The 15,135-nt window shown below is 41.1% G+C and overlaps 1 protein-coding gene across 1 annotated transcript in view; it reads left to right on the top strand.

Moving 5' to 3' along the window:
* The window catches only part of IL12RB2 (interleukin 12 receptor, beta 2), a 92,555-nt gene that overhangs the window by 39,170 nt on the left and 38,250 nt on the right, over positions 1-15,135 (top strand). Inside the window, exon 9 of the mRNA XM_011936877.1 lies at positions 3,023-3,242. Coding sequence (XP_011792267.1) covers positions 3,023-3,242 — 220 coding nt within the window. The remainder of the gene's footprint in view (positions 1-3,022; positions 3,243-15,135) is intronic.

Consider the following 15,135-nt stretch of genomic DNA (forward strand, 5'->3'; position numbering starts at 1 on the left):
TCTCACATCCACCAGAGGGCACTCAAAAATCTCATATTACTTTTCTGTGGGGCTATTTGAAACAATTCCTTAACTTCCCCAAGCTTCAACATCCTCAGAATCAGAATGGAGAGTTACAAGGACTAAATGGGACATTAGACATAAAGCTCCTGGCTCATGGTATAGCCCAATGAATGTTGGTCTTTCCTTTATCATTCACCCAAACCAGCAGCACCAGCATACAAATAAGTTGATCTGGGAAGAGTCGGCGGGCTCCTCCAGTCTGCAGTCCTTCTGAGCTCACAGCTTGTCTCCTGTGACTCAGAACCTGCTAATTCTGGGAAAAAAGAGATTCTCGGTCTCCATCCTCCCCAAACTGATGAACTCATGTGCCTGTTCGTGCTGCATGTCAGAATGTATCAAACATCACAGTTAGAGAAGTTGCTTTGCAATTTGGGCTGCAAGGGTAGCTGGGAATTTCAACTATGAAACGCGGCTGCCCACTCCTACCAGTTCATTGTCTCAGGCTTGTCTAAATAGGGAGCAGCACGTCATAACAGAGGGAACACTGGCCTAGAAGTCGAGAGCTCTGGATTCTGCACCTACCTTCTTCGTCTGTCCATTGAATGGCCTTAAGCAAGTCACTTCATGTCCCTGGGCCCCTGTTTTCCCACTTATAAAATGAATCATTGAATTAATTGTTAATCTGTAGATTCATTTCCAGTTTGGTGGTTCCTTGATATTTCCTTCCATCAGGGCAAGGCATAATCCAGGAGTGATGGACTACATACACCATTTTTAAACTTTACGTTGCCCCCCCAAAAAAACAAAAAAAAACACCCGAACTGATTATACTGTTTTCTGCATACTGATTATACAGTTGCTTCAGGAGAATAAGTGGCTAAATATCTGTTTTCCTACTGGCTCATTTAAGTTTTTTGTTCCATGGACCCTGTTGGACCAGTTAGGCTTGTTTTTCATTTTGATTAAGGAGACCAATTACCTAAGAAAGGATAATCTTTATTCCAAAAATTGAGTTTGACATCTTGTATCAGCCTAACCCATGGGATACCATATTTACTTGTCCAACTACTTCCATCCCACTCCCACCTTTCCATTGATACTTTCAACTCTAAAATATGGGATGTGAAGGGGAAAATGTAAGAGTCTGGGTCCATGCCCTCTGGAAATCTTCATGATCTGTCAGAGCCACACCCCTATTTACTAGACCGCTGTGATCAGCTAGATTTTCACAGCAGTCACTATGCATAATCATTGGATCCAAGATAACATTTCACCCCTTCCTTCAGCACTTTACTATTATATTAATTGAGATTTCTGGGATGTCTATGAAGAACAGTGGGAGGGAGATAATAAGACTGGTTTGCAATGTTAGCATGGGACTGAAGCCTCTTGGGTCCCTGACCACAAAGAAGAGTTCTGTGAGCTCAGTTAACTCTTGGGAAGTACCTTAGGGTTGGAAAACTTGGGGTGTGAATGGAGGTAATAGTCCTATCTCTGGCCTTGCAGAAGAGACAGATAGGGAAGGATGGAGTGAGAGATAGCTGAGGGGATGGTCTTCCCTTGCCAGTATCTGCTTTAATTTATTGTTTTTCTCCCCTGACCAAGGGCATATTTAATAATAATAGTTTAGAACATCCTACTCTAAAAAGCATTTGCTTATTCTAATCCATACAACAGACCTATGAGATCAGCAACGATAGATGTTTGAAATGCTGATTTTAGGGAAAGCAGAATGTCCACACAAAAGGGCCCACAGCAACATGACATCCACCTGGTACACTGACCATGGTTTAAGATCTAGTTTTGGACCTTTTGGATCCAGTAGGGTCACCAGAATGGACCTGCATTAACCAAGCTTCCAGAAATGGAAATATAAAAACTAGATGCTCATGGACTAATTTCAGCAAGAAATGCAGCTGTGGGGCCAACCAGAAGGCTTGAGTCAGCAGGTTGGAACATTCTCTCCCAGTATGCTAATTGTTTCAGAAGCCAAATTATAATCAGAAGGCCAATTTATTCACTTAAAGTGAAAAATACAAATTATAAGTGAACCAGATGTTCATGTTAGCCCAGCCTTTCCTGACAGATAAATGACAAAGGAAACCAAATTATCAGAAGAGTGCTTGGTGAGCAGGAACCCAAGCAAGGGGCATTTGCTGACTACAGTGTGTCTTTCAGCAAAGGCAGCTGGAGGCCCCCCACCCATGGAAGGGACAGCCTTGCAAAGAAAACTGTAGCACTTGAATCTGGGGAGCAAGCCTTCCTCTACTTGTATTAGGCATGGACGGGCACCGCCAGTGCTAGACTTGACAACTCTCCGTATTCTATGCTTCTGTTTCCCATGGTCCTTGTCAAAACAGGGTTATAATACAAATAATTAGTTCTCTGCTTACTTTCTGGGATTGCTCCCAAATGATCTCAATTGGAATTTTTGCAGTTCCAAATGTTGTTAGTCACACGTTTATGAACAGTGTCTTAGTTTCCTAGCACAGATGGCTAATTCAATTCACTAAATGAAGATTTTACTAGTTTAGCTCTTGAAAATCTTCTGTTTGATGTCTTGAGCAGCAGTGCACTTCCTGTAGAAAAGGTTATGTGTGTGTGAGATTTACAGATTTAGAAATGGAGACTCAGGGAGGCTGAGTGCCTTGCCCTTGGGCTGTGTAAACAGTAGAGCTGGAACTCAAATCCAGATCTTCTGAGTTGAGAGTCTACACTTGTTCTATTGGATGTGATCAAGTTGTCTACTATTAGTAAGTTTCATTTTAAAGCAAAAAAGAAAATCAATGTGTTCTTAAGAATTATCTTTTAAAAACATTAACTGATTTTTTATTTACTAAATGGCAGGGAGGGGAAGGTGGGTGTTGCATAAAAGTGTATAGCGGGGAACATGAGATGATATGAATAAAAAGGTCACTCAGCTATAGCTGCCTGGTACCTCTGTATCCATGAGGTCCAGGCACAGAGCCTCAGTGATCTTGTCTGGGAGTAAATAGTGAATAAATGTGTCTTGTTGCAGAATCTGAGTGTCTCAGAGGCAAGAGGAAAAATTCTCCACTATCAGGTGACCTTGCAGGAGCTGACAGGAGGGAAAGTTATGACACAGAACATCACAGGACACACCTCCTGGACCACAGTCATTTCTAGAACCGGAAATTGGGCTGTGGCTGTGTCTGCAGCAAATTCAAAAGGCAGTTCTCTGCCCACTCGTATTAACATAATGAACCTGTGTGAAGCAGGTAAGTTCTAATTTTTCTTTAACATTGCCTGTGGAAAACTGTGTCTTACTCATCTCTTATCTCCTGCAGGCCTAACCCAGGGTCTAAAATGAGTAGCCAGGAGTTCAGGCTTTGGAGTCAACAGCTTTCAGAAGCTTTTTTTTCTTTCCAGTCAGCCTATGAGTAACCTCGGACAAGTGAATGAACACCTCTGAGCTTCAATGTCCTCTCTAAAATAGGAATTATATTGCCTGTCTCATAGGTCATTTTGAAACTAAATATTAATACATAGCAGGTATTTAATATGTTGTAGTTAAGGAAATACTAGTTACATTAAATTGAACACCAATATCTAACTAGCTTTTATAGAAGTAGGAGTAATATGTGTTAAGTTTAAGAAAACATTTTACACCTACAGTCAAAACCTATTTTAAAACCAAAGGTGGGGATGGTGGTGTGTACCTATGGTCCGAGCTACTTAGGAGTATGAGGTGGGAGGATTGCTTAAGCCCAGGAGTTCCACACCAGTCTGAGCCTCACAGTGAGACCCCTTTCATCAAAAACAGATAAATAAATACAACCAATAATATTGAAATTCTGACTCTAATGAAACTATAGTAAAATTTTGTTTTACCACAGCCCTTTATTGTACAAGTTTAGACACGTATCCAATTACCTTTATCAGAAAATTCCTGACTAGATGTAGAGTCTCACATTTTATAGTCATATCCTCTGAAAATTAACTTCTTAGGATAAAAGCTCACAATTAGGCAAGGAAATTGATATTAATCCTATTTCTCAAGATCTGTATTATAAAAGAATTCCATGTCAAGTTCATTGGCCTAACTTCAAAAAATGCCTAATAGAGTAAAACTCTGTAATTAGATCCTCTCCTAAAATTCAGTTTAATAATTTTATCTACCAGTGGGTTTAGCAATCTTCATTTTGAAAAAGTCTACCAAAATGCTATTATTTAACATACACTGTTAAATCTTGGTTATATATCTTTTCAGTCATACATCTGTACACATAGAAATAAAGTATTAGATACAATACTTAGACGAAAATACAGATAAGTATTAACGTATATATACATGTAAACAGTATATGTATATTATATACATATAACCTTGGGTTGGTGTATGAGTTAGGAATTTCTCTTGGGATTAGGGTTGTTCTTACCAAAGGCCTGACTATAGGAACTTATTTATCCTCTCAAAAAAAGAGAAGTCCAAAGATAGACAGCCTAGGGCTGCTGTGACAGCCTCATGATGCCATCAGGACTCTAGGCTCCTTCTTTCTGTTCCCTCTGCCAAGTTTGGCTTTCATCCTCATGATGGAAATGGTCCAAGATGGCTGCCAAGGCTCTAGCTATTTCCTTCTAGACAGCAGAAAAGGAAAAGAAGGGTTCAGCCCTTACTTTTAAGGAGCTTTACCCCAGGGCTCACAACAACACTTGCATTCATCAGCCCACTGGTCACCTGGTCACACCCAGCTGCAAAGGAGGCTCAAAAATATATTAAGGCAGCAATGTTCCCATGCTAAAAAGATGAGGAGAAGGTGTTTGTAGGCAACTGGTAATCTCTGTCTCATGTGGGGAAGACACCTAAGGCAGGAAGCTTGAAGGAAAAAAAAAAATTAACTATAGAAAAAAACACTTCAACTTTACGCATAGTAAAATAGATTTTTTAAAAGGCACCATCAATAAAGTTTTAAAATACAAATAGCAATTTAAGAAAACTGTATGTCACATTTTTAGCAGAGAGAGGGTTGATTTCTATATATCTATATATTTAAGTGTATATTTATATAACTTTTTCAAGTATAAAACTAGGGGATATGAACAGGTAACTCAAAAAGAAGTATAAAAGGGAGCAACAAAGATATGAAAATATGTTTAGCCTAACTAGCAATCAATGAGATACAAATTTTGAGAAAACCTGAAAAACCAAATCAGACTGAGAAAGAGTAAGTAGAATGAACATATCCATGTTGGTGAGGGTGTGGGGAAGATGATACTCTTGTACATGCTAGTGAGTGTGTAAATTGGTACAACTTACTGGGGAGCAACTTGGCAATACATAACAAACTTTAAATGTAAACTTGTATCTTTTGACCAGGACATTTTAGCCTTAGAAATGTATACTCAGCATATTATAGGGTAAGTGCTTAAAAATGTAAGCACAAAGATGTTTGCTGAAAAATTGTTTGAAATAGTGAAACACCATAAACAACCTAAGTGTATAATAGTTAAGAATGGACTAGTTAAACTCATCATGACCCTCACCTGCCTTAATGCTACACCAACATTAAAGGGATGTTGCAGCTATGTTTTTTATTGACATGGACAGATACACATTAGAAGTGAAAAAGTAAGATTTTAAAAGTGTATATGAGATGATGCCATTTTAAATATATATTCACACCCAGTGCAGTGACTCGTACCTCTAATCCCAGCACTTTGGGAGGGCAAGGTGGGAGGATTCCTTGAGCCCAGAAGTTTGAGACCAGCCTGGCCAACATAAGGAAAAAGATACAAAAAATAAAAAGAAGAAGAAGAGCCAGCTGTGGTGGCTCATGCCAGTGGTTGCACTACTTGGGAGGATCAAGTGGAAGGATCTCTTGAGGCTAGGAGGTTGAGATTGCAGTGAAATGTGATCGCACCACTGCACTCCAGCCTGGGTGACAAAGTGAGACTCTATCTCAAAAGTAAATAAATAAATAAACATTTACATCAGCATGTACTTTTTGAAGGGTAAAATAAAAAAAAAAAAGTCTAGTTGAATATAGATGGAAATGTTAACAGAGATCATCTCTACATCTGGAATTACAAGTTATTTTTATTCCCTTTTGCTTTTTATATTTAAAAATTTGTTCTTCAGTGGCTAAGTACTGCATATGTAATTTTTAAAGAGAATTCTGTGGTTCTATTCTGCTGTTTTTAAAATGAAATATATCAGAATAACTTACTTCTCCAAACCTCACTGCAGATGGGTCTTGAAGTTTTAAACCTCATGAATTCTGTGGTCCCATTCCAGGTTCCTTAGTTAGATTTGGTGACAACCTCTCAAATGCCACATTCATCATGTTAGAGTTCATTTCTACTTTATTCATTCAACAGTCATTTTTGAGCATACACTATATAAGGCAGTTGGAATCCAGCATAGGTAAAAGATACAGTTGAGGTCCTCAACTTATATTTAGTCAAGGGGGAGGGTCAGACATATAAGCAAGTAAAGTGCAGTACAGTAGAATAAGCATGAGGTTAGAGGTATGCATTGGGGCTCTAGGAACAGAGAATAGCCAAAGCATGAGCTTGTAGAGGAGGCCAGGAGAGCTGGTGACATGCGTACCAAGTATGGAGAGACAAAGTGGTGCTAGTCAGGTGAGGGAGAGCAGGTGTGCAGGCATGAGGGTTTGTTTTAAAGTGAGAGCTGAGCAGGCATAGGACTTGAAAAGAAGAACCAGGGATAAGGAAGAAGTTGAAGACAAAGGGGGAGGGGGTATAATAAAGTCCCTGGGGAGATGGGAGATGATGAGGAGCCAGTGACCAAAAGAGGAAGAGGAACACTTCATCCTCTGAGAGTGGACAGAGGACCATCACTGATCACAGAATGATAAGAATGGGGTTGATGCAGAGATCATGTTGGGAGGGAAAGAAGGACATGAGGCAATTCTTTAGAGCCAAGCTGTAGTTAAGAGGGTCTTAGAAGTGCTGGAATCTCAAGGGCCTCTTGCCTCTCCTAAGATCACACCTGAGCCATTCAATACAAGTATTTCTGTATCCCAGAAGGACCTGGAGAACTGCATGGTCCTGTCTTTGAGGACTCTGTCTCACACATACCCTGAATGATCTGTAGGGGTAGAACATGACTCTGTGCCTTCTCCTCTTTCAGTATACATTCATACCATTTACATATGTATCTTTCCTTCAAGAAAAGGATAAAATAATGCCCCAACATTATTTAGGCTGATTTATGCTGATTTTGAGAGATCAGAGACAAATCTGCTGTAAAAAGCACCTGCCACAGCATTGTATATCAAGAGGCACAAGAGTGATTTTGTTAGCTTATGATAAAAGTTACATGCTAGCCAGGCATGGTGGCACATGACTATTTTCTGAGCTACTTGGGAGGCTGAGGCAGGAGGAATGCTTGGGCCCAGGAGTTGGAGGCTGCCATGAGCCATGATTGTGTCACTGTACTTCAGCCTGGGCAACAGAGCAAGACATTATCTGAAGAAAAAAAAAAAAAAAAGCCAAGGCCAGGTGCAGTGGCTCACGCCTATAATCCCAGGACTTTGGGAGACCAAGGCAGGTAGATCACTTGAGGCCAGGAGTTCAAAACCAGCCTGGCCAATACAGTGAAACCCCGTCTTTACCAAAAAATACAAAACTAGCTAGGTGTGGTAGTATGTGCCTGTAGTCCCAGCTACTCGGGAGACTGAGGCAGGAGAATTGCTTGAATCCGGGAGGCAGAGGTTGCTGTGAGCCAAGATCATGCCACTGTACTCCAGCCTGGGCAATAGAGTGAGAGACCCTGTCTCAAAAAGAAAAAAAAAAAAAAGGAACGTGTGCTAAACCTACCAGCCAACGAGTAAAATGTATTAAATATTTCAAAGACCTAGCCCTTCCACTCAAGACCTCTTGAAACTATAGGAAGAGTCAGAAGCCAGTACAGTCATAAACACAGGCTCATAGAGATGGCAGAGACTGGGGCCCTAGGAGGTGAAGTAACAACCAAGATCATACATCTAATAGTGGCAGAGCTACATGGAAAACCAGACCAGCCTTGGGTGAGCACTTTTTCCAAATGCCTTCTGAACATTATAACTTCATACAGAAGCTCTCAGTGAAAATGGAGATGGGAAGAACATTGAGGCTAAAGGAAAGGTGACAGGCAGAAGGTGAGTTGTTAGCAGACTTTTGAAGGAAAGAACATGCCCCAGCAAACATCATGAGAGAGGAAATTCCAGGTTGGTTCCTGGCAAATGTGGTGACTCAGAGACCAAAGAACCCTAGACAATGCCAAGTTGATTTGCTTAGCTAATTCCAGAGAAAGCAGTGGTTAGAAAGGCTTTTTGGCTTTTTTACCTTAATACTCGGCAAAGGATCTTACAAACCATAGTGTTCAATAAATATTTGCTGAATGAGTAAATTTTATTCTCAAAAAATGAAACAAAACAAAAAGCCCATAACATAACTAGGATATCAAATACCAAGGCAAGTGAAGACAAGGAACCAAACCATTGCTGGGAATTCCAGTTCCTGACAAGATAGCCAGTACACTGTCTACAGCCTCTACCACTAAACCTGGCCCTGAAGCTGCTGCAGAAAAATACGATATGGATAGCTGAGTTCCCCCTAGTGGGGAATAGTGATGAAGCAGGGAGGACCAAGGGAGCTTTCTACTTGTTCTCTTGATTTTTTTACCTTGTTACCCTGTTGTGATCGCTGCCCAGGCATCTCTATGATGGGGTAGGAAATTCTGCAGAGCAGGGCGGAGTCACTGTCAAGGAAGCACTGGAACTTCACTGGGGAGGAGAGCTGGGAGCAAAGAGTGCCTGTGAGCTGGCTGACCCTTCGGCAATTTTTTCCTGCCACCCATCCCACAGGCCTGACAGTTTCAAACAAGAATAATAGCCCAATTCCCTCATGAAAAGTAGTGCCTACCACAGAGGTACTAGTTTGATTCTGGAGGTACACGTATGCCTAAGGGGTGCCTGGGAACAAAGAGCTCAGGTTATATCACTGCAGGGTCTCTGGCCTGGAGCTTTCCAAGCTGAAAAACCTCTCGTCCCTACCCTAAACATACATGGAGGACCATGAGCTACAGCTGTACTTTGACTCCTCTCCCCATAAAAAAAGAAAATCCAAGATTGTTGACCAATCAAAGGAAATAAAACACTATCCCAAAAGAAAAAAATCAAGACAAATGTGAAGACCACAAGCCCTGGGAATGACAGGCAACAAACCAGTATCATAGGAAACAGAACTAACGCAACAGATAGTATAAAAGATTAGAATAAATGTGAAAAGCATCCTTAGAAAGATAAGAGAGAATCAGAAACAGGTAGTTATGAAGAAAACGCAAACAGAGACAGTATGGAATGTTTAGGGTTTTTTTTATGTGATATTAAACAGATCACTTATTCACTCTTAAATATAGCATGTTTTAGGCCAAGCGTGGTGGCTCATGCCCGTGGCACTTTGGGAGGCCGAGACAGGGAGATCACTTGAAGCCAGGAATTTAAGACCAGCCTGGCCAACATGGCAAAACCCCTGTCTCTACTTAAAAAAAAAAAAAATAGAAAAATTAGCTGGGTGTGATGGTGCACACCTGTAATCCCAGCTACTCAGGAGACTGAGGCACAGGAATTGCTTGAAACTGGGAAGTGGAGGTTGCAGTGAGCTGAGACCATGCCACTTCACTCCAGCTTGGGTGACACAGTGAGATTCTGTCTCAAAAAAAAAAAAAGAAAAGAAAAAAATAAAAAGCACGTTTTATTAGAATAACCTCAAAGGGCCATTAAAGAAAATGATTTCAGTATTGTACAGCAACAAATAATAGTATCTAGCAAAAGTGGTTTTTTTTAACCTTTGAAGTTTCTAATATACTTTGTCTATTTAGAAAACAAACACATTTAGTTGTTTCCATCTCTTAAACTTCAGTTGCATTGCATTCTTCAAACATCTTTTCATATTAGGGCTTAATGTGGTTTGAACATTTTGCTAGAATAGTATTCTACTTTTGTCTGAGTGGTCAATTACATCTATCTTTTCCAGCATACAAACTCCAATATATTTAAGAGAATGCAAAAAAAGTTTAGTTATTGAAACAACTAACTCAGCCGATGGGATGAATAGCAGTGAGGACTGATCTGAAGATTAAATTAGCGAGATGAAGAGTAGGGGTGAAATTCTTCCAGAAGGTGTAAAAAAATGCATAAAGCAATTGAAAGATTAGAAAAATTGAAACACTGAAAGAGCAGAAATAGATGTTATATCAACCATCTAAAAGGAGTCAGAGTAGAGGGAAAAAATGGAGGGGAACAAATATTTAAAGACTACTGATCAAGAATATTACAGAGTGAAAGAAAGACATAAGATCTCAAGTGGAAAGAACTCAGAGTGCTAAACCCAACATAATTTTTTTTTTTCATTTTATCATAAAGTGTGAGGACCTTAAAGCCAAAGAAAAAAGTATAACAATATTTAGGGAGAAAAAAGCAAATCACCTACTAAGGAACAAGAATCAAAAGGACACTAGATATGTCAGTGTCTAAATATAAAATACATATAAAAATACAATAATATAATATCTTCAAATGGAAGAAAGGAAAGAACTTTAAATCCAGAAATGTTTCTCCAGCTAAACTATCATTTAAAAATGAGAGAGAACTGGCTGGGCACGGCAGCTCACACCTGTAATCCCAGCACTTTGGGAGGTCAAGGCGGGTGGATCACCTGAGGTCAGGAGTTCGAGACCAGCTTGGCCAACCTGGTGAAACCCTCTACTAAAAATACAAAAATTAGCTGGGGATGGTGGTGGGGGCCTGTAATCCCAGCTACTTGGGAGGCTGAGGCAGAAGAATCACTTGAAGCCAGGAGACAGAGGTTGCAGTGAGCCGAGATTGCACCACTGCACTCCAGCCTGGGCAACAAGAGTGAAATTCCATCTCAAAAAAAAAAAAAAAAATTAATTGAAATTAAAATTTAAAAAATTAAAAAGAGAGAGAACTTAAGTAATAAATTCAGAGGAACAAGATATAAGGATAAAAGAGAGAGAGAGAAGATGCAAATAAAACACCAAGCAAAACAAGAGGGAAAGAATATTTTCCCCTAGTAAAAGTAAACTTTCAAACCTAGGTGAAATAAACTTATCATTAAATATTGTAAAAGCTAAAATATTGGCACAAAAAATATTTTTCAAATTTTAAATAATAACTATTAGAGAGGTTGAAATAAGAATAAAAAACTTAGCCCAGTTGCAGTGGCTAATGCCCATAATCCCAGCACTTTGGGAGGCCAAGGCAGGCAGATCACTTGAAGCCAGGAGTTCCAGACCAGCCAGGCCAACATTGTGAAACCCTGTCTCTACAAAAATATAAAAATTAGCTAGGCATGGTGGTGCATACCTGTAGTTCCAGTTACTTGGGAGGCTGAGGCATGAAAATGGCTTGAGCCCAGGAGGCAGATGTTGCAGTGAGCCGAGATTATGCCACTGAACTCCAGCCTAGGTGACAAAGCAAGACTCTGTCTCAAAAAAAAAAGAAAAAAAAAAATAAAAAACTCATTTACATACAACATGCTCTCCAAAAAAGCCCCAACCCCAAATTGTTTTACAACTGAATTCTGAATTCAATGTTACTTCAAGTGGCTATGGAAAATATAAAATAAAGAAAGCTGTCTAACCTATTTCCTAAGACTAATTTAACTTTGGTATTAAAACCAGATAAAGGTAACACAAGGAAAGTTATTACCTAGATCACTTATGAACATTGACACATAACCTGATGAATGAGAGATGTGAATTCAACACATGTATTAAAAATTAGTGGAGGTTGGCCGGGCGCGGTGGCTCAAGCCTGTAATCCCAGCACTTTGGGAGGCTGAGACGGGCAGATCAGGAGGTCAGGAGATCGAGACCATCCTGGCTAACACGGTGAAACCCCGTCTCTACTAAAAAATATAAAAACTAGCCGGGCGAGGTGGCGGGCGCTTGTAGTCCCAGCTACTTGGGAGGCTGAGGCAGGAGAATGGCGTAAACCCGGGAGGCGGAGCTTGCAGTGAGCTGAGATCTGGCCATTGCACTCCAGCCCGGGCCACAGAGCAAGACTCTGTCTCAAAAAAAAAAAATTAGTGGAGGCCACGCGCAGTGGCTCACACCTGTAATCCCAGCCCTTTGGGAGGCTGAGTTGGGTGGATCACTTGCGATTAGGAGTTCAACACCAGCCTGGCTGACATGGTGAAACCCTGTATCTACTAAAAATACAAAAATTAGCCGGGCGTCGTAGCATGTGCCTGTAATCCCAGCTATTCTGGAGGCTGAGACAGGCCAATCACTTGAATCTGGGAGGGGACAGTTGCAGTGAGCCGAGATCGCGTGATTGCCCTCCAGCCTGGGCAACAGAGCATCTCAAAAAAAAAAAAAAAAAAAACCTAGTGATGATACTTTCAGTTTCCAGTCTAGCATCTGAGGCACTTTGGAGTTAATCATTCTGTCATAATAACAAGTAAACACTCAACAAACTGGAAAATCAATACTTCTTTGACCTATGAGAGAAGTGAGGCTATATGGCAAGCCACTGCCCTGAAAATTGAAGAGATAGACAGGTAGATACAGAGAATCACAAATTACCATAGCAAAAATCCCCAAGCAGAAAACTTCATGGGAACCAGTGCTGAGGTAGGAAAACCTGAACTGTAACTCACAAATTGCTGGAGGCTCAGAACGGACAAATCTGAGAGTTTAAATCTCCACTGGGGATCAGTCATAGGAGGTCCTCACAGTTTTGTGAGTTTTACCATAAGGAGCTTGACCAGGGGCTGGGTGCGGTGGCTCATACCTGTAATCCCAACACTTTGGGAGGCTGAGGCCGGCGGATCACTAGAGGTCAGGAGTTCGAAACCAGCCTGACCAACATGGTGAAACCCCATCTCTACTAGAAATGCAAATTAGCCAGCATGGTAGTGCATGCCTGTGATCCCAGCTGCTTGGGAGGCTGAGGCAGGATAATCACTTGAACCCAGGAGGCAGAGGTTGCAGTGAGCTGAGATGGTGCCACTGAACTCCAGCCTGGGTGACAGAGCGAGACTGTCTCAGGAGCAAAAATAAATAAATTAAATAAATAAATAAATAAATAAATGGAGCTTGATCAGGTTCTCGCAGTGAATATCAGAAAAATCTCCCATGTTTCTCTCAGTGGGAGGGAAAAAGGAGCCGTTATAAAATACATCAGAGTTGGCCAGGTGCAGTGGCTCATGCCTTGCAATTCCAGCACTTTGGGAGGCCAAGGCGGGCAGATCACTTGAGGTCAGGAGTTTTGAGACCAGCCTGGCCAACATGGCAAAACCCTGTCTCTACTAAAAATAAAATTAGCCAGGTGTGGTGGTGCGTGCCTGTAATCCCAGCTACTTGGGAGGCTAAGGCAGGAGAATCACTTGAACCCAGAAGGCGGAGGTTGCAGTGAACCAAGATCACTCTACTGCACTCCAGCCTGGGTGACAGAGTGAAACTCCACCTCAAAAAAAAATACACCAGAGTATTCTGTTCTTAACAAGCCCTGCCCTCCAAGGAAACGGTTTTAACAGGGCTAAACTATTGGAGTTTTATCAGAACCTAACCAACCTGGTGGGGGGAACATATCTAATTCCATCCTAGTCTGGCCTTCTATATGGAGGGAAAGGAAATACCCAACTCCAATCCCCTCTATTCTTCTAGGTGGGAGAAGGAAAATACCCAACTCCAGGCCACTGTAGCCATCCTATCCCACTTAAGGGAGGAAAACTGATAAGCACTGGCAAGTTCCCAGTCCAGAAGCACAGGGTTATAGAACGCTTCCTCTCCCCCAACACCTTTCTACCACATTACTAAAAGCCCATTTACTGCATATTCTTTTGCTCAGTAAATCGTATCCACTTTTCAACAAAAAATTATGAGGCATACTAAAAGGCAAAAAGCAAACAAACAACAACAAAACAGCAGTTTGTTGAGACAGCAAGCATCAGAACCATACTTGGATATGGCAGGGATGTTGGAATTATCAGACCAAGAATTTAAAACAACTATGATTAATATGCTAAGGGCTCTAACAGTTAAAGTAGAAAACCTGCAAAAACCGATGGGCAGGGTAATCAGAGAGATTAGAATTCTAAGAAAGAATCAAAAAAGAAATGCTAGAGATCAAAAACAGTGTAACAAATGAAGAATGTCTTTGATGGGTGATTTGTAAAAGAGACATATCTGGGAGAGGAGTTTTTAAGCTTCAAGATATGTCAATACAAACCACTAAAACTAGCCGGGCGTGGTGGCTCAAGCCTGTAATCCCAGCACTTTGGGAGGCTGAGACGGGTGGATCACAAGGTCAGGAGATCGAGACCATCCTGGCTAACACGGTGAAACCCTGTCTCTACTAAAAATACAAAAAACTAGCCAGGCGAGGTGGCGGGCGTCTGTAGTCCCAGCTACTCGGGAGGCTGAGGCAGGAGAATGGCGTAAACCCGGGAGGCGGAGCTTGCAGTGAGCTGAGATCCGGCCACTGCACTCCAGCCCGGGCGACAGAGCAAGACTCCATCTCAAAAAAAAAAAAAAAAAAAAACCACTAAAACTGAAAAGCAAAGAGAACAAAGACTAAAAAAAGTAACAGCATATACAAAATCTGTGGAACAACTACAAAAGATGTAACATACACATAATGGAAATACCAGAAGGTAAAAAAAAGAGAAAGGAATAAAAGAAATACTTGAAACAATAATGAATGAGAATTTCTCAAATTAATGTCAGACACCAAACCACAGACCCAGGAACCTTAAAGAACACCAAACAGGGTAAATGGCACCCTCCACCCACAACAAATACTATACCTACATACATCATTCAAACTGCAGAAAATCAAAGATAAAGAAAAAAACTCTTCAAAGAAACCACAGGAAAAAGAAAACTTATCAATATAAGACCAAAGATAAGAATTACATCTAACTTCTTCAAAGAAAACATGCAGGCTGGGCGCAGTGGCTCACACGTGTAATCCCAGCACTTTGGGAGGCTGAGGCGGGCAGATCACAAGGTAAGGAGATCGAGACCATCCTGGCTAACACGGTGAAACCCCGTCTCTACTATAAAAAATACAAAAAACTAGCCGGGCGAGGTGGCGGGCGCCTGTAGTCCCAGCTACTCGGGAGGCTGAGGCAGGA

The sequence above is a fragment of the Colobus angolensis genome, unplaced genomic scaffold (genome assembly GCF_000951035.1).
Source record: "Colobus angolensis palliatus isolate OR3802 unplaced genomic scaffold, Cang.pa_1.0 Scaffold158, whole genome shotgun sequence".
NCBI classification, from domain to species: domain Eukaryota; kingdom Metazoa; phylum Chordata; class Mammalia; order Primates; family Cercopithecidae; genus Colobus; species Colobus angolensis.